Raw genomic sequence first — 21,348 nt, 5'->3', positions numbered from 1 at the left:
GGATGACCAACAAAATAACGTAAACTAATAAGAAAACGAAAAAAGGCCCACAAAAAGCAAACAGATGAATACAGAGTTATCTTGGCAAACAATTTAGAAACAATCAGAAATGCGGTTACCAAACAAATAAGAAAAAGTAAGAATGAATATAAAAATAAATTAATTGAACAAATAAACTCATCAAATACTTCAACGAAAAATTTGGTTTAAACTGACAAAATCTTTCACACAAAAACAATCAAAACCAGCAATCCCAGTCCTCTTTGTGATAACGGAATTTCTGCAAATACTGACAAAGAGAAGGTAGAACTTCTAAATAATTTCTTTTGTACACAATCAAACATTGACGCTCAAAACACACAACTCCCAAATCTGAATTTGCATACAAACTCATCTCTTCCCCAAATTACAATTACAGAAGAAGATGTCAGAGATGCTATCTCGTTAATTGACCCATCGAAAGCCTGTGGGCCAGATCTTATTCATCCCCGATTATTGAGAGAAGGATCTACTGTTCTGTCTAAACCTTTGGCTGACTTTTTCAACATATTACTTACAAAATGTACCTTTCCTACCTCCTGGAAAATAGCCAATGTCACTGCTATATTTAAAAAGAATGACCCATCTAAGCCTTCGAACTACCGACCCATTTCTATCTTAAGCTGTTGGGTAAACTAATGGAGAGGTGTATTCACAAATACTTGTACAACTATATTATTACCAACAACCTCCTCACGTCTTATCAATCCGGTTTCATCAAAGGTGACTCCACCATTAATCAAATTACATACATATACAACGATATCTGCAAGGCTCTTGATGAAGGCTTGGAGGTTCGCGCTGTGTTTTGCGATATCTCTTAAGCATTCGACCGAGTATGGCATCGAGGTCTCTTACATAAGCTTACCTCAATTGGAATAAACGGCTCCCTTCTTAACTGGTTCACTTCCTATCTCTCTGATCGCAAACAACGCGTTGTATATGCTAATTGTTCTTCTAACTGGTCATCAATTAATGCTGGCGTACCCCAGGGCTCGATCCTCGGACCTCTGCTTTTCTTGTTATATATAAACGATATCGTTAACGATGTAAATTCGAGCATACGACTTTTTGCAGACGACACGAGCCTTTATATCATTGTAGAGAATCCCATAGACGCAGCCAAGCATTTAAACAAGTAAAATGGTTTCCTGCGGGGAACATTTATAAAGATTTAAAAGATATTTCATTTAACTATTTTCAACATGGTTTGGGGAAAAAAAAATAACGTTTGTATCAGGAATATAGTTGACAATAATCGATCAATAGAAGAAGGTCTTTGGTCTTGGTCGAAAATAAAACAATATTTCTGTTTAAGAAAATGATTAAATACCATTGTATGAATAATTCCGTGCAAAAAAATAATAAAATAAAATAAAGTAAACACACAAGTTTACGCAGAAAATATCTCTATCTATTATGGCAGATGCCACAAAACGAATGTTTTAATTCTGTGGATTTTCACTATAAACAATTTATTGTCTGTAAAATTTCAGATAGATTTTAAAGAAACACAATTATAATTTTCAAACACATCATGCAAGTTTTTCCACCTTAAACGGTAAAAATAATAATAGAAATTAGAAATATCACGTAATAGTGTTATGTTCTTAATTAGGTGTAATTCGGACTAATTCCCTAGCATTGTGTACACCGGTCATTTGAGAGACCGGTGTGTATACAATGATTCCCTAGAGGTAAATCCGTAACGTACCGGGAAACGGTATTTAGCTAGGTTTTCGAATAGGTCAATTAACCAATCATGTACGGTTTACAGATCACATGCTCCTCCATGTACCGAAAACAGGTCACGTGCTCCTCCATGCCTCAAAAATTAAACGCGTACCAATACCCTGCGGGCCGGAGCCCGCAGGGAATGACGACCTTCAAAAAATTCATGAATGGTCAAAGGCTTGGCTGGTTACCTTTAATCCGTCCAAAACAGAATCCATGATATTTTCAAGGAAAATAATACAAGTTAACCATCCCCCAATTCAAATGAATGGAATTTCAATCAAACGTGTACAAAGTCACACACATCTTGGTGTTACCCTTTCTGAAAATGTTAAATGGGATACTCATATATCTATAATACTGCGAAAAGCTTGGCAGAGAGTAGGCATCAATGAATCTCTTAAATTTCTCCTCAATCGTTCAAGCTTGGAAAGAATGTATATGTCGTTTTATCGCCCTATCCTTGAGTACGCCGATGTTACATGGGATAAACTCCTCGAAACATGTTAAAAAATTGATATTTGAAGCAGATTCAAAACGAGGCAGCAAGTTAGTACAAGGTGCAAACAAAACGTATGGCAATATAATGTGAATTACTAAACTGACCTGCAAATTGGGATACCCTAGCCGAAAGGCGGTAAACAACATAAACTAGTTTTATTTCTTTAAAATGTACAATGGAATTACTCCAAACTATCTCTCTGATTCTGTACCCCAACACAACACGAGTTCTTACCACCTCAGAATCTCAGACCAAGTAAACTTTCAAAGAACACAATATATAGCTCATTCCTTTCTTCCTTCTGCAATAAGAAATGGGAAACTTACTACCTGCTTAGATACAAGAAATTTCATTTCTCTTCTGTTGCTGCCTTTAAAACGAAGCATTAATAAAAAACAAAACAAAAGCCTTTCCCTTTATTTAATGTTTTAGGAAGTCGTATAGGCCAAATAATGCACGCACGTCTTCGTTTAGATTGTTAGCTCCCCTGAACCTTTGACTCATAAGAAGTTCTATTATCCAGTCTCCATTATGTTTGTGGCGAAATTAGAGACAGACATGCATAAAAAAACACACTTTTTCTTTTTTCATGCCCTCGTTATGATTATTCATCAGAAGCATTGTACTTACGTCCCTTCCATGTCCCCTGACAATTAACAATCTTTTGTACGGAGACGAGCGCCCTGAGTTTTAACACGAACGAAAAAATCATTTCTTAAAGTTCAAAACAGTTTATCCTAGCTTCCAAACGTTTACTAACTAATATCATCTTTTTTCTGTCCATCACTTCCCGATAATATTGTGTGCCAGACATATATTCTTCTATTTCTTTATCTTAATTCAAAACTTTATTTAAATATTTTTTGTCTCTTTTTTTCTTTCGGAACATTTCTAAACAAAATTCATTTGAAAATTTTTTTAACTTAATTTGAATAGATCTACTAGTTTAAAAACAATATTTTACTTTGTTTAAGAAATTGTTTGGAGTAATCTCCCAATATTATGAAATAATCTTGAAACAGAAGTTTTTTTATTCTACTACTCTAGATAATAATGTTCTAACAAATCTATTCTTTTAAACTATTTTTCTGATTTCCCTTTTCTGTATTATTCTAACCAAATATGTGCATATTTTTTTATTGCAAGTACATTATGTGTGGAAAGGAATTTACATAAGTCACATTTGACTTGTTTTCCAATCCACGAAATATATCAGTGTGATTGTATATGCTTACTGTATATATTTATGTTGTACAATAGAAATAAATATTGTTTAAACTAAAAATCATTTGAGAGAAAGTCCGACTTGTATATGTGGGAACCTTTGTGAGGATGCCGAGCACTATATATTTTGCTGTCCATTATTTAAACCTCAGAGACTTATACTCTTCGCAGAAACCAGAATTTTTCATCCTCTTAATGTTGAGCTATTACTGTGGGGTAGCAATTTCTTTTAGATTGTTTAACAATAATGAACAAATATTTGCAGCTGTTCCAAAAATTTATCAAAACTACTGACCGTTTTCGAAACAAACATGATATTTTTGTGTAAATCGGCCGATTGTATTAATCCTAATAACCTGGTACCACAAATAATTGACAATCACATTTATGATGGACGTTTACTCCCAATGACGAATAATGCTAAATGCTGGATCCTTAACCTTGTCGTTATTATATAAATACATAAATATACATTTTTTTCTGTCTTACTTATTTCTTACATTGTTTTATTTTTATATGTTAATCTGTCTTTTTTTTCCTTTGTTCGCTTTATATGTATACATGTCACACTTTCTCATATAAATGCCATCAATGTTGATTAATATATTTTTCAGGGGGAGGGCCGATCGCTAATGTTGTAAGAACTTGGGCCCAACCCTGTTGCTATTTGTTATTTCGAAATCAATTTGTTCTCTGTATATTTACATGTATATATTAGCAATAAAATATGATTAAACTGATGCAAACATAAAAGAATTAAGTCACATAAATAGATTTTGAATATTTTTTTTTCTCAAAATCTTGAGTAGTTAAGATGGGTTGTTTGGAAGAGATATAACACACATTTTATCCGCTTCTTCGTAAAACATGATAATTTTAATGCACGTCATACAATTTTTTCCTTCTCAAAATCCATAAACATTGATCGGTATATTTAAAAGTTAAATAAATTACCATTTTAAAATGCGTAACTGCTTGCCAATCTGTTTGACACTTGCCGCATGACCAATCCAGTTATTCAAAGGAAGTGTACAATACAACTTGTGTAATATTATGTAATACAGGGGTAATAAAGTTTTATCTATAACACCCTGCTATTTCAATTTAAATTACTGATGAAAAAGTCGTCTAATGATACCTTAAACAAACGACATGTGTGTGCCCTTTTTGACCATTGAATTATTAGTCCCGCACATATTCGTAGATCTGTTAAAAATAAATTCACGTTTTCAATTCTTACCGCCTTAAGTCATCCCAAAATTAATGTTTTTTGGGTGACATAACATGAAATCGCATCTATTAAAGCCTTAAAGTATTACAGGGTCTTTCAAATAGAAAACCCTGAGTATGATAGACTGTAGACATCGTTATTGCGTTTTGCCCTACGCAGCATGCGCATGGGCGAAATGCAACATTCGTTGCTATGGAAAATCGTATTGTAAAAAGGTATATGGGGCAAGTTATTAAATTATTTGAAGTGAATTACCTTAACCACTATGCCATGAACATCGCAAATCACCTTTACCACTTCTAAAAAAGAGATGTTAAATTTTAACTTGCCGTTATACATTCAAGAAAACGTAATATTTGTTGATATCCATTTAAACAATATTCTGTTTTCTCTATCGCGACTTAGCGTTTATTTGTTAATAAAAAGTTTTCGTATTCTTAATCAATATACATAGAATAATTCACTTATCACTTATCTCAATTTGTTTCTCGTGATTGCATTGGTAAAATCAACATAAATTTTTTCTTCAAGTGTATATTTACCTTAAAACAAATACACCGTTGCTTACAGGCTGAATCAATATGGACATTTAAGGTTACCTTTTCAAATAATCAGTATTTTTAGATACATATATTGAATCATCAAGTTAAAGCCGCACATAAACATATTTATAACCTTGTACACTGATAATGATATCAATAGATTTTTTCAAACGCAACTTTTCGTTCCGTCAATCCTTGATATTAATGCTGAGGTTTTTCTGTTGAGTTTAAAGTAGTTTTTCAGATAGATTGAAAAACAAATGAATTTCTCTTTTAAAACTAGAATTTATGCTTTTATTATCTATTGTTCATCAACATTTACGTTCTATTCAACTTAGATTGAAACGGAAGTAATTGAAAATATAAAAAATGAGCAGTGACGAGGAAATAGAAAAATAGCAGTAAAAACATAATTAATATGTCTGATGCATTTATAGAAAGAGGACAATGTGAGGATGAGATTATGTTAGTGTTTGATAACAGCAACAAACTGTATGTTTCTAAAAACTTTCTACGATACGCCTCGCCTGTTTTCAAGACAATGTTTGATCATGACTGCAAGGAGAAGAAGGAAAACAGCGTATCATTGACAGGGAAAAATTACGACGATTTTCTCGAATTTCTGCTTTGTATTCACCCGAGGAATTTTAAACCGATTACAGGTTAGTTCAAACATATCACATGTAAAATGTAAGGAAGATCAGAATTTGATAGATTATTGAATATAATGAGTACCTAATACTATTGCAAAAAGTTAGTTGACTATTTTTGGGGAAATCGATAAGGACAATTTAATGAAGAACAATTCTAAATGCGAGCGAGAGCTGGTCATTTTCATTTTGAAAGATAGTTGAAAGTGTGTATAACAATGGAAGAATATGACAATCATTCATATCATTTGTCAACGGAATATCACAGAACCATTTACATAACATCTCACACATTTTATGCGTCTGTTTTCATCATATTATCTGGGATTTTTGTTGTTGTTAGAAACAAATGTCCTACAGGTCGTGACCATTGCTGACGAATACCATGTGACTTCAATTACAAAGAAATGCAAAGAATTGATGATGACTTGGTTACAGGCTTCATTTGATCAGGCGTAAGGAAAAGGAGGTCATTGTCTTTACCAAGCTGTTTATCTCAGACCCTGTCTACCTATAATAGCGAAAGCACATGAACTTAGCTATAATGATGTAGTGAAGTTTGCAGTAAAAACTATAGCAAAGTTTGGGCACATTCTTTATAATAAGGGACAACAAGAAAAAATTCTTATTGTATTAGGCCCTAATCATTCCGATAAATCAGGAGATGAAACCCTTGGTAATATAAAGATGGACTGTATGAATATGTTTCAAAACCTTTCCTTCGAAATTAAATGCAAAATATTTGCGGAACGATTGCTTCTTTTGAATGATGAAGGCAGTGTTAAATAATTAATGTAAATGAACACAATTATGTTGACGCTGCCTAAGATAACTTGACAGTCGCCATACAATAGAAATGATGAAATAAATTAAAATAAAAAACATTAATTAATTAATTATGTTAATCATTCAAAATTAATTAATTAATTAATAGTATTTAGGCTGATAGATTCATATTATAACTGATAAAGCTTTAAGTGATTTTCTACATTAAACGTTGTATGTATACATTTACTTTAATTTGAAATGTGAAATGTTTATAATGTTTTTACATGTATAGTATTTTTTTAATTGTGAAATATGTAATTAATGAAATTTCTATTGTAAAATAGTTCTCTCTGGTAAATGTCTTACAATCATTTAATTTGTTATAGATTCTTCTAGTACCTGAATAAATAGTCAACCTCATAGAGTGTCTATTGTAAAAAAACCCACCACTACATTAACTTTGTCGGCAAAACCGAAATAATCTGTTTCCAATCGTTCTTGAACAACCCTATCCAGCACATTTGAGCGTTGGGACTACCAATCTTTCCCTTCAACTTCGATATGTAGTAAGGCAAGGGTGAAACAAGAATTGTATAATGTAGAGGTTCTGTTCTAAGGTCCATGTTTCTGTCCATTACACGATACCTCCTACACTCGATGAACTTAAGTCTAATATAAAACTAACCGAAACCATGTCTAATCGCATTTTGAAGGTAAAATAGTCAAGATTTCAATCAAAGGCATTTTAATTTCTCATGTATCTCTTTGCCCTTACGTTTTGCAACACAAAAAGTACGTGATTGATATTCCGTTTCAAAAGCTTTGAATTGATAAAAGTTGTTACTCTGAATGTATTCTGTTTACCTTTATCATATTAATGTATATACATTTGTTTTCATATTTTAAACATATAATTAATATTGAAAAAAGTATTATGTAAACGTAAAACACGTCATAGATCAACTGTATTCAACATAACTGTATTCATGTTTTATACCTGAAGATATGCGAAATTCCTGCCCCTGTTACAGATTTCTCTACTAAGATCAAACTTTAACATATTTCTACAAGTGAGACAATTGTCGTGACCAGTGAATTATAGTAACTTTATTATACAGCCCCTTTGTCTTTATCTATTTTACATGCTAGATCAAATTGTATTGTCAGTATTTTTGTTGTTGGTTGGGTTTCACGTCACACCAACACAATATAGTTCATATGGCGGTTTTCCAGAAAGACATTGGGTGCACCTCCGTCAATTACTTAAGTCATAAACGGACACGTGAGTATTGTTACAACAGTATAATTATATACCGGGTTCAAATTCCAATTGGCAATTTTGGATATTAAGAGCGTAGAAAAACAAGTGTCATGTCGCGTTATCAAAACCATTGGCACCCTGAATCGAGCAAAATAAAAAATAGTATTAAGACAGTGTAAAGTCTCATTTCTATTAATAACCTAAACAATATATATATAAAATACACGTTTCTACAGCTCTTTTTTATATTTATTACTACGATGAGAACGTTTAGTCAATTAGTTATTAGAAATACATGTAGAATTACTTATTATGAAAACAATAAAAAAGATATGTATACATGTGATTTAAATCAATACAATTATAATGTTTATAATAAATTGTGCATATTCTTATCAAAATCGTAACCAGATATTTGTTTGGTAATTGCATTGATAGAATCAACATATCACTCTTCTTTAAGTGAATATTTACATAAAAATCAAATATATTTTCTCTTTAGGGCTGAATCAATAAGGAAGTTTCAGCTTACAAGCTCTCCAAACTTTTAAAATAATAAACCTTTTTTCGGATCAAAAACAACATTCCGTTATACTTTATCACATTACGTATGTACATTCAGCATTTTTGTTACGATACATGTATTGAACCCATCAAGTCAGAAATGTTACATATTAATACATTAAAAACTATTTTATTACCTTGTCAAGTGGTACGAGTTAACACTGATAAGGATATAAATAGACTTTTTTCAAACGCAACTTTTCGATCCTTGATATTATGCTAAGGTATTCCGATTGAGATTTTTAAAACCGAAAGTAGTTTTTCAGATAATTTGAAAAAACTTTCAAATTTCTGTTTTAAAACATGAATTTACACTTTAATCATCTATTGTTCATCAACATTTACGTTCTATTAAACTTAAATTCAAACGGAAGTAATTAAAAACAATTAAGAATGAGCAGTGACAAGAAATTAGAGTCAAGTCAAGTCAAGGAATTAGAAAATAGCAGTATAAACAAAATCGATATGCCTGAAGCATTTACAGAAAGCGGAGAATGTGATGATGAGATTACGTTGGTGTTTGATAACAACAACAAACTTTTTGTTTCGAAAAACTTTCTACGATACGCCTCGCCAGTTTTCAAGGCAATGTTTGATCATGACTGCAAGGAAAAGAAGGAAAACAGCGTATCATTGACAGGGAAAATTACGACGATTTTCTAGAATTTCTGCTTTGCATTCACCCGAGGATTTCCAAGCCGGTTAAAGGTTAGTTCAAACATTTTACATTTAAAATGTAAGGAAGATCAGTATTTGATAAATTATCAAGAATAATGACTAATACTACAGCAAGAAGTTAATTTATTACGATAAGAACAATTCAAAGAATAAATTTCACCTAAGAACAAATATAAATGCGAACGAGAGCTGATCATTTTATTTTGAAAGGTACTTGAAAGCTTGGGTATAAAAATGAAAGCATATGACAATCATTCATATCATTTGCCAACGGAATATCACAGATACATCTTATGCGTCTGTTTTCATCATATAATCTAGAGCTTTTTTCTTGTTGTTTCTAGAAACGAACGTCCTACGGATCATGGGCATTGCTGAAGAATATCAAGTAACGTCAGTCATAAAAAAATGCAAAGAAACTATGATGACTTGGTTACAGGCTTCATTAGATCAGGCGAGAGGAAAGGGATATCATTATCTTTACCAAACTGAATATCTCAGACAATGTCTTCGGATAGTAGCAAAAGCACATGAACTAAGCTATAATGATGTAGTTGAGTTTGCAGTAAAAATTATAGCAAAGTTTGGGCACATTCTTTATAATAATGGACAAAAAGAATCACCAAGAACGCGCTATGGAAACGAACCTTCTGTTTCCGATAAAACAGGAGATGAAACATTTGGTGATATAAAAATGGACTGCATGAAAATGTTTCAAAACCTTTCTTTCGAAATTAAGTACAAAATAGTAGCTGAACGATTGCTTCATTTAAATGATGAAACTAGCCTAAAGTACTAAATGTGAATGACAAAAATAACAAACAGATATTTGACACAGGCTAAGATAATTTACATTTGTGATAGATAATTAAAGAATAAATATATAAATAAATGTGCATGCATTGTCGTTCATTATTTTGAAAATTTAAGTCTTTTTTTTCGTATGTTTGCATTATGTTACCATAATATGAAAAAGTGAAGATTCTTTTGAAACAAGAATTCTTTTATTAAAAAGTGTCTTTTGCAATGCTTTATTAAAGCTGACAGAAGAAAGGCGAGAGGCTATTGTTTTGAGAGTAAAGCGAAAGCCATTTTTAGAATAGACGTCTGTACTTTTGCAGTTGGAAGCGAACAGATGTGATTCAACCATACTAACAATATTGTCAAAAAAATGTTTAGACATTTATTTCAATTGAATAATTTTCACTCAGCTAAATATAGAAGTAGTTCAATATATATTTTTATTTTACCCATTTATAATTACTTTTTGTTTTTGAGTTGTATCATCACTGCTGAAACGTTTAGCTATCTAATCATTGACATTAATAAGTTCAGTACAACCGACGGTTATCCACGATAATTATTCTGTTCACACTACAGAATGTACTGTAGTATTTACGGAACATTTAACATGGTTATCCGACAAATTTTCGTCTTACATTCAAAGATTGAAACTTGTACAACTATTAGAATTTCAAAAAAATGCTAGAACTTGCCATTCAGCCAGAATGGTATTGAATGTGTGTTGATTTAGATTTCTATTTCTTTTTTCTGAGACTCCTTCTTGAACAATACAATAGAACTAATGTTTCTTTTCTTAAGAGAAATATTCCGTATGCTACTTAGCTCACAGAAGCATACATACTGTTTCCGAGCTTAGTATTTCAATCTTATTATAATGTAACCCGACAAAAACACCCCGGATATTGTGCGCGTAGGCGCTCCTTTTTTAGTTTTGTCGTCCATTTTGTTATCATCTGGTATTTAATTTTCCATTATGAATGGCTTAGATGATTTATTTTGCACGAAAGTTATTTGTACCTGATTTGGTTCTGGGATGGCTTTAATATTTCGTGATAACTGACCACTTTTCTCATTGCATTCAAAGCATCATTGTCATTGTGAAATATTTTATTTATGAATTTTCTGTTGCAAAATATTTCTCTTTGTTATTTGTCTTGTAAATTCTTTTTACATTTTCCTCTTGTGCCTGAATAAATAGATAACCTCATCGAGCGTCTACTATAAATGAACCCTACCACTACATTAACTCTGTCGGCTAAACCGGAATAAATGTGCCTAAAAATCGTTCTGTATCTGCTCTATCTAGCTTGTTTTGCCCCGAGACTACACATTTTACCTTTCAACCTCGCTTTATAGCAAGGCAAGGTTGTAACAAGAATTGCATATGTGTCCGTCTATCCGAATGTTGGTGTTTGTGACCATTCCACTCGATACCTCCTACATTTTATTAATTTGAGTAAAATATAAAAATTCATGAAACGAACTCATGAGCATTTGTAAGATAGAAATAATCAAGATCTCAATTTACTTCACTTACATTATATCATGTACCCCTAAATCAAAGCACAGAAGGCGCTGAATTTGTTTGGGTCAAAGAATGTCAGAAAGGTTAATGTATTTGTTTTTGATAGTGTCAGAAATGCTGTTTCCTGGGTTATAACTGTAGTAAATTAACTTTAAGGCTTATTGCAACACTGATATTCAATTCAATGTTTATTTGGCTTAAACAATTTAAAGAAAAAAAAACACACACAAACACAACATGATTGGCCGTAACTGGGATTTGAACCACAGACCTCTTGCTTTCAAAACGAGTGTGTAACCCCTGGACCATGGGTTTAGATATAAGAAACAGCCTGAACAAAACCACAATATTATAAATTAGAGTTTGTAATCCTTATTTATTTCAAGATATTTTGTTCACGGTAAACCTTTTGTGTTACACTAATTTTAATTATCATGGAGCTTATTATAAGCACGTATATCTGTGAAATGATTTAGCAAAACGTAGAAAGTCTAAATAACAAATGTTCATTTAGGCGATCATAATAATCCGAAGCTTTCAAAAAAAGTCGAACAATTTTCACTGATTAAAATAATATTCATCTGAAAAATAAAAAAAATGAATATATTACCGGTAATTTGCGGAAATGTAAAAGAATTACACAATATTAGAAATCTTCGAATAAAAGGGAACAATTTTTTCTTCTCTTAAAAGGTTTGAAATTTAATGCGCCTGTCATTTGACAATCTTTACGCAGTGATCTCCCCTTAATTTTTGGCATTAATGTACTTATAAAGGGATTTCACCGCTTCGATGAGTTCGTGACGGACTACTTGCAAATTTTGTAATTAAGCATATCAGGGTCTGATATTTCGCTACCATTATTTGTTTGGTCTGACGACACAAATAAAATTTAAACACGTACAATAGCTGTATAGAGGGTCTGCAGCAGGTGAACCGGTAAAATGGTAATATCCTAACAAAATGTAATATTTTTCACTTGAAAATCATAATTATGTCAGACCGACTATCTTTCACTTTTTATATCCTTTTATTCTCATGCACTAGTCGGAAGGTTTCCATTGACCTTTGTTTTACAGAACGGTGCATGTTCATATGGGCACACTCTTTGCATTTTTTATTCATAAACACATTATTTTTCTGTTTCTTAGCGGCATGGGTTACCTCTTTGCTATTATTTTTTCTTGTCACAGATTCCCTCTCTCTAATTTTGTTTTAAGCACCTGTCCCCTTTTAAGCATTGTTTTGATAAAGTGATATAATTCTACTCTTTTATCATATATCGATTTTGTATGTTGCAGTTATTTAAAAACGGATATATACCTTAAAAGACATTCTAGTGTTCCGTGGTATACTTCTTTTCACTCCACATACCACATTTTATCAGTAGAGGAACATTTATTAGATTGTGTATCTCGCCTACTTGTTTTCGAGTGTCCTATGCCATTAAAATAGAAAATGGATGTTTAAATCATTCTGCTTGACGAACGTACGCATTGTGTTGCCCTAACATTCCGCTAAATAATTTATATTCCGTGATATTAGCTTTGAATTAATAAAATTGTTAAATAAATTTCGTATTTTATTAAGTAAATCTAAACAATTTATATATGTCAAATATATTATTAATATTGAAAAAAAATGTATCATTGTATCATGGATATTGTGCAAATAAAAAAAACATTTGAAATATTATTTTGTCATATTTATATCTCTAAAGATATGCGAAATCATTGCCTATGTTATGCAGAATTTTGCAAGGGGGCAACTGGTGTGATTTGTGCATTTTATTGACTTGCATATACTTACCCTTTTGTCTTTGTTTATTTTACGTGTTAGATCAAATTGTTTTGACTTATCATAAGACATTGTTTTGTTCAGTTTTACGTAGCACCAACACATTAAAGGTCGAATGGCGACTTTCCAGCTTTAGTGCTGGAGGAAGACCTCGGATGAACATCAGTGCATTATTTAAGGAACAAACGGGCACTAGACTATTACAACAAAATATTTATATACCAAGTGCATATTCCAATTGGAAATAATGGATTTATGATGAGTGTCATGTCACGCTTACAAAAACTTTGGCACACTGAATCGAGCAAAATAAAAAAGTTAATACTGAGAAAGGGTAGAGACATGTTTCTATTTATAACCTGATCATAGTATTTTAAAGACTATCTTATATTTATAACTCCGATGATAATGTTAGGACAATTATGTATTAAAAATACTTGTAAATGTTACACTTAAACTTATTATGAATGCCATACATAGTGTTGTAGGCATACCTAAGATTTCATTTAATGTCCATTATTTCCGGTACAAAAGGGCACCTGAGTCTTTTCTCCAGCCTTCTATAAATTAGTTGGTTAGCTTCCTCACAAGAAATAGTTCAAAGACCTTGGCGAGATTTGAACCCACATAGGTGAGGGGCAAGTTTTTAAGTTGTTTGAAGTGAACAACTTCTTTAACCACTCTGTCATATCCCATGATATGAACAGCGCATATTACTTTTTCCACTTGTCTTCTAAAAAGAGATGTTTTCAATTTTATTTTAATGTTATGAGTCATATGAAAACATAATTCTTAAACAAAATTCTGTTTTCTCAATCGAGACTTAGTGCTTATTTGTTGCGTAGAATACTTCAATAATTACTTTTCTCAATTTCATCGATTCAAAACATAAATATTTTGTAGCAAATGAATATCCACTTACTGAAGTTACAGTTAAATTGTGATATGCAAATGGCGTTTTGTCTTGAAAAGGCAATCAATTATGCGCTGCAAAACTTAAGATACATATGGTATTGTATGCATGTAACTGACAGACACAACAGATCAAGCACACATGCATGAATATAGAAAACTGATTTTCTTCATCTGAATTGCTCTATTTATAGTGCAATTTGGTCGTACTGAATCATCACATTTTGTATTGTATCTGCGTGTTGCTAAAAAGCTTTTTCGATGCACATACCGCATAAATAACTTTTCTTTCTTGAGAAAATATTAGAAATGATAGTTTAACGTCTCAATTCCGACTAAAAGGACGCAAAGAATAGAGAAATTGATAAAAGATTGACCTTGATTTTCTGTCAGAATGTTAGCCACTTTCATGGTATTTCTGCCATCGACGGCAGCATTTGAAATAAGCATCTGCCTACAACGGCAGCATTTTTTCTTCGACCGGACCAGATTGAACGTCTGTAAAACTTTCAAGAAAAGACTCACGGGGTAGATATTTGGCTTGCGTGACCTCAATGACGAAACGTCTATATTAATAACACAAAATCCTGCCATTTAGTTAAAACTTGAGATATTTTGAACAAAAAACAGACATTTTCATGGATTTTTCCGAAGCTGTCACTTTTATCCTGCTCAAAATAGTCTAAAAACAGGAAAAACGAGTCCAAAATTACCTAATAGTACCCCCAGTCAAGGACAATAGATTCAAAACAATGAAATGGGCCGCATTTGAGTAATATAATAATACCAACCAAATTTATAACCTACCTGTACCGAGCGGTAACTTTTAGCTATCTGCCATCACTGCAGTGATCTGCCATCACTGCCGCCGGTAATACGGTGTGATCTTATGAGTGCATTGTATAAGAATGTATCGACGAGCGTTGCTATGTAAATAGATACTTTGATATCAAATAATTGTGTAATATTTCTATCAAACATTTTTTCCGTTTAAAATAAAACCTATATCATCAGTATGCATGCATTCCTTTCGCAAATATAACAGAAAAATGTTTACAAAATTGCTTTTAAATTTATAAGAAAGCAATTAGTGATTCAAACTTTATCATTTACACAAACGTATTCTGAACAATTACCTAAAAACAAATATACTAGGTCTTAAAGGTGGTCAGCTAACACGCTATCCAACCCTTAAAAACATAAACTCATTTTCTGCCTATCATAGCCAGATATAAAACCATAGCGATGGTTTAACATAATTTTACTTTATCACATTGCGTCTGTACATTACGATTCAGCATATTTAGATATTGAATCTATCAAATACAACATATCCGTTACAAATCAATGCATATCCATAAACTTGTCAAGTTGTTCATGTAAACCGGTTTTCCTGTCTATTTGATAAACCGGTGTGTATAAAAAGCAGATAATGGTATATATAGATTTTATAAATTCTTTTCCTGTTATTTTTGGATAATGATTATTGATAATCGTCAAAGTGTTCCGAATAAGATTTTTCGAAATTGAACATTTGGAAAAACTAAAGATTTTGAAACCGAAAGTAGTTTACAAATAATTTGAAAAATTTTCAAATTTCTCATTGGAATTTGCATTTATATATTATTTGTTATTAACAAATATTAACAAAATAATTTAATCAAAATGGTTGGTATGAGCCAAAAGAGTCTTTTCAGTAAAAAACATAACCGATAGGTCTGACGCATTCACAAAAATTTGGGAAACTAACATGTCCAGCACATTTACAGAAAGTGGGGAATGTGATGATGAGATTACGTTGGTGTTTGATAACAGCAACAAACTTTATGCTTCTAAAAACTTTCTACGATACGCCTCGCCTGTTTTCAAGGTAATGTTTGATCATGACTGGCAGGAGACGAAGGAGAACAGGGTATCATTGCCAGGGAAAAAATACGACGATTTCCTCGAATTTTTGCTTTGTGTACACCCTAGGATTTTAAAACCAATAACAGGTTAGTTTAAAAAGATCAAATGAACTTTTTAAAGAAGTTTAGTATTTGCTAAATTATAAAATATTATGACTATCTAATACTACGGCAAAAAGTAAGCTTTGTTTTTTGGGTAAAAGATACTGATAGTTTAATGAATAAATACTTCATATAGCATTTCTAGATAGCTTACATACCTCACAGTATATAAACGATTTGAACCCCAGCCGGATCTTGTGAGAAGAAATCAGTGTCAGCCATTGTCTGCCGCTTAACTTGTTTAATATATTGGTATTTATGTTGATACTCATGGACGTTAGGGCAGTATGTCTATATTTATATCGTAGAAGAGAAACTTTATTAAACGTCTCAGTTATGCAAAATATAAATATTAGCATTTAGGCTATTAAATAATCAAAACTTACGAATAACTTTCAGGTGGTCAGTACTAAACAGGAACAAAAATCCGTCATATTTCATGGTTTATTTAGTTAAACATCTGGTTGTGATATCAATAAGTTATCAATAACAAATGAAAATTATTCATCTGCAACAAATATTGCTGTTTGTTTGTTCGGTTTGGGTTTAACGTCACACCGACACAGTATAGGTCATTTGGCGACGTTCCAGCTTTACTGGTGGAGGAAGACCTCAGGTGCCCTTCCGTGCATTTTTTCAGGCACGAACAGGCACCTGAGTAGAACCACCGGCGTTCCGTAAGCTAGCTGAATAGCTTACTCACATGAAAGAATCCAAAGTCCCTGTCGGGATAACATTGGAGAAAACATTTATCATGATTAAACTTGGTGTCACCACTTATCCCACAGATCCAACATTCATTTTGTGTTTTCATGGGCGTGCTTTGGGTGTTTGTTACACTAAGCTACTGTCAAGACCCTTACTTCAAATGATTCATCCAAATCAATCTGAAATACATGTATATGGCAATTTATAGAAAGGAACTGTATTTATATGTATCTTTTGTCTTAAGATAACTATAGCCAATGATAAACTGTTTAAGCTGTGTGAAAAGAAAACTAACAAGTTACCTTATGTATACACTGGCAAGAATTTAAATTATTTGAAAATAAGTGGAAATAAACTTGTAAGAGTGTAAACTACCTTTTAGACATTTAACAACAATATGCAGGAAACTCCTTAAAAAGATTTATTTTACATGCCTCCAGATAAGCCAAAATATTTCAAGAAAATTATCTGGTAATCAAAATGTACTTAATTTTAAGAAAAGTAAAAAGATTTGTGATTTTACGAATAATTTACGTGTCATATGCGATTAAGGACTGATTTTGTAGTATTTATCACTTTATTTCTACATCGTTTCCATAGACAGTGAAAACATGATGAAGCTCCATTCTTGTGCAGTATTGGCCACTGATGTTTTCATGCTCTTGTGGCACAATAGCTTCATATTCTGCACGATAAAATATGGGACATAGGACAAAAACAGTAAAAATCATCAACAATAGCTCGCAAGTTATGGTTCAGTGAAAAAACAAATTAAAATTGTTTTAGCAAGACTGGTACAGTAAAGGTATCAGAAAGTTCGCCTCTATTATTTACTAAGTTTTATCAAGATTCAAATATATGTATACAAGTGTCTGTCCGGTAACATGAGGTAAAGACAATAAAGTTAAGATTCAGATATGAGTTAAAGTGAGGTAAAACAATTTAAGGCATAAATTTGCTTGTGTAGGCATAAATTTGCTTGTGTAACCGGCGTGTGTTGACAAAAAGCGAAAGCACAGCGTTTTATGCGCATATATTTAACAAAGCAGGTTATGGATGCATATATAAGCAAAGATAAACTCTTTCTTAATATGATTCAAATGTTTACAAAACTTCACAGAATGAATGCAAGCCGTCTTTAAATGTTTTATGAGTCATCCCGCCTGTTTGTAAGGAACTGATGTTGAAATCTTCTCACAAGATCCGGTTGGGGTACAATTCGTTTATATACTGTGTACCTTATTTCTTAATGTTGTCGAATGCCACTCTTTATATTTTAGAGGGCAGTGTAGAGATTGGGTACTCACAACTTGAAGAATTGAACAATTTTTTGTAACATATGACAATAAACTGTCACATTACTTTCCATTTGACATACTTGATTTGATTGTTTTCGTCATATTTATCTAGAAAAGAACGTCCTACGGCTCGTGAAAATTGCAGACGAATATCAGGTAACATCAATCATAAACAAATGCAAGGAAGTTATGATGGTTTTGTTGGAGAATCCCATCAAACAACCAAACCCAAACGGATGTCATTATCTCCACCAAGCAGTATGGCTTAGACCTTGCCTTCGTATAGTAGCAAAAGCACATGAATTAGGCTATGATGCCGTTGTAAAGTATGCCGTTAAAAGCATAGCAAAGTTTGGACACATTCTTTATAATGAAGGAAACACAGATCCATCAGCACAAGATGGTTCTGCCTATTTCGGCGAGCCTAATCCGTTTTACAAAGAAGGCGATGAATCTTTAAGTGATATAATGAAGGACTGTATGAATATGTTTAAAAATCTTTCTTTCGAAATTAAATATAAAATATTAGCTGAACGTTTACTACGGTACGATGGTAAAAGCTGCCTTAAATACTTAATGTGAATGACAGAAAAAACACTAGTTAGGATAATTTGTTTTCTTGCAGTCATTTTGCTTGATAGATAAATTATCATTATAAATAAATGTACATGTATTGTCGTTCACTGTTTTTTAAACAGTAAAGTCTAAATGTATGCTAATTTTTAAAGCTGACAAAAAAAGGCAGGTGTTCCCTGAATAATTGAAAACCACTGTAAGAACAGACTTGTGTTTCAAGTTGGAATTGAGCATATATGATTCAAGCATACTTAAGATATCGTCATAATAACAATGGATATTTATTTCAATTAACGTAATTTTCGCTCGGTTAAATATTGACAAATAAATTTCAAATGCTAATGTTAAAACACGAACCCTTTTGTTTTACTTTTATGAACAAGTACAACATCAATTTAAATGTTGTAGATATAATTGTTAATGTTTTGCCTTATGTTCAAATGTGGCATTATATCTTTCTTTTTGTTTAGAAATAATAAAAACAAAACGATATGATTAAACATAAAACTTTAAAACCTAAACTTAAAAATCGAATAAATTGCTTTGGTTTTGATATTTGTAGTAGTTTATTGCTATAAAAATGATTGATTAATTATATTATATTTTATGATCAGTATTCCGATTTAAACTTAGCTTGAAATATGACCAGGGTTATGATGTAGCTGTAAAAGTGCCCCGAAATATCTTTCATGTAAGTTTGAATATAGAAATCAACTCCAGTTTCAATTTAAAAATGTAATTATTTTATTTGAAAAATATACAACGTTTCGCATCAAGTATACTTTGTTTACAGGAAAAAACGTCAACGAAATAGCTTTGAAAATAAAAAAGTGTTCTTAATTCCGGATAAAGTCTATTGTATTTACATGACCCTTTATCGATTATTTATTGTATTTATCGACCCTTTATTAGACCAAATTGTCACGAATTGTAAATATTCGAGCGATACATACTAATTCAATGCAAGACTTTTCCAAGTGTCTAGAAAATGGTTAATTAATTCATTCTGCTCGACGTACCTTTTGCATTGCCCTTTCATTTTGCTAAAGTATATATATTCCGTGAAGTAAGCTTTGAATTTTTAGAAATGGTAACTAAATGTATATCGTTTATCTTTAGTGCAAGTAAATGTAAATATTTTATAAATGTATAAACATATCATAATATTGAAACATTCATTTTTTTGAGACACCGTTCATAGATGTAAAGCATTTGTATTACTAATTTGTCACTACTGAGTAGACAAACCAACCTTTTATAACTTTATCTAAAGGTGAGTGTTTAACTCTCTTAACTTAATATCTGACGCACGTGAAATTCTTGTTTCTGTTCTACGATCATTTCATGCACATCGTGTCAGGGGACAATGTTGTGATAAGTGCATTATAGTGACTTTCTTATACTGTCGCCTTTTGTCTTTGATTGTTTTTAGTCTTAGAGCAAAGTGTATTTACACTAATTATTAACAGCTTAAGATTACTAAATAATATGTCATGATGCGTTTAGATACATGATTTAAAACACTGGTAGGGGAAAATATGTTTTTATTTTTAAAATTAAGTTTAAGTAATACTTGATTTCTCGTTAATGTTTGGAAAGTCGACATTTCTTGTAATATCATAGTTAAATTATCATTATTATAATTTATCTGTAAGCAACGTAGATCAAGCTTTAAACGACTTAACATTTCTTAAGAAATTGCTTCTTCGTAAGTTAAATGTACACGATAACAGCAAGAAAACAACAATGATAAGGTTACTTGAGTTAATAAAATGAACGAAATATTTACATTTCTTAAGAACTATTTATAACAAGACCTGTCTGCTTGACTGGCAGAGGTAGACCTCATTTTCCCTCTCTGCATTATTTCCGACACATAAGGTCACAAGTCATGAGTGTTCTGACAGTCCATTTCCTAACTGGATAGCTTCTTTACAAGAAGAATATAAAGTCCTTTGCAATATTTGAACCCAAAAAGGGAAGGGGCAAGTTTTTTTAGTTTTTTGAAATGAGCAACTTTAAGCAATCTACCATACCTCATGATCTGAACAGCGTATGTCACTTTCTTCAATTCTGAAAAAGGGATGTACATTTAAACTTGTTGGTATGCTTCTAATGAAATATTGTGAAATATCCCTTTTGAAACATAAAAATTATCATCATTATATATGTATTCATAGCAAAAAAATGTAATAGAATAGCGTTTACAAAATTGCTTTTAAAATTCTATGAAAGCAGTGAGTGAATACAATTTTAACTTTTTTCAAAAAACATATCTATATTTTGAACTTATTACCTAAAAGCATATATACTATTTTTTTAAAAGGTTGAATCAAAAAGGAAATTTCAGCTAAAAAGCTCTCAAACTTTTTAAAAAAATAAAGTCATTTTCTCCCCATTTAAGTTGGACGATTGTTTAACATAATTATACTTGATCATATTACGTCTTGGCATTATGATTTTTAAATATTGGACCTATCAATTTCAAGGCATATCAGTTACAAATCAATATATATCTATAAACTT

General features: G+C 31.6%; 2 protein-coding genes across 2 annotated transcripts; both read left to right on the top strand.

Moving 5' to 3' along the window:
• The first annotated feature begins 5,690 nt into the window (after positions 1–5,690).
• On the top strand, positions 5,691–6,381 carry LOC132718396 (uncharacterized). Its single transcript, XM_060702093.1, has 2 exons — positions 5,691–5,934; positions 6,266–6,381. Exons 1-2 carry the CDS (start codon positions 5,691–5,693, stop codon positions 6,379–6,381), a joined length of 360 nt encoding a protein of 119 aa, XP_060558076.1.
• A 9,390-nt stretch (positions 6,382–15,771) lies between these two features.
• LOC132718117 (uncharacterized) lies at positions 15,772–19,743 on the top strand. Its single transcript, XM_060701749.1, has 2 exons — positions 15,772–16,225; positions 18,359–19,743. Exons 1-2 carry the CDS (start codon positions 15,982–15,984, stop codon positions 18,826–18,828), a joined length of 714 nt encoding a protein of 237 aa, XP_060557732.1. The 5' UTR covers positions 15,772–15,981; the 3' UTR covers positions 18,829–19,743.
• The last annotated feature ends 1,605 nt before the right edge of the window (positions 19,744–21,348 follow it).

The sequence above is a fragment of the Ruditapes philippinarum genome, unplaced genomic scaffold, assembly GCF_026571515.1.
Source record: "Ruditapes philippinarum isolate M1 unplaced genomic scaffold, ASM2657151v2 ctg3062_1_1_1_1, whole genome shotgun sequence".
In the NCBI taxonomy this organism is placed as follows: Eukaryota; Metazoa; Mollusca; class Bivalvia; order Venerida; family Veneridae; genus Ruditapes; species Ruditapes philippinarum.
Note: the sequence above shows the minus strand (reverse complement) of the source record. Positions and strands in the feature narration are given on the sequence as shown.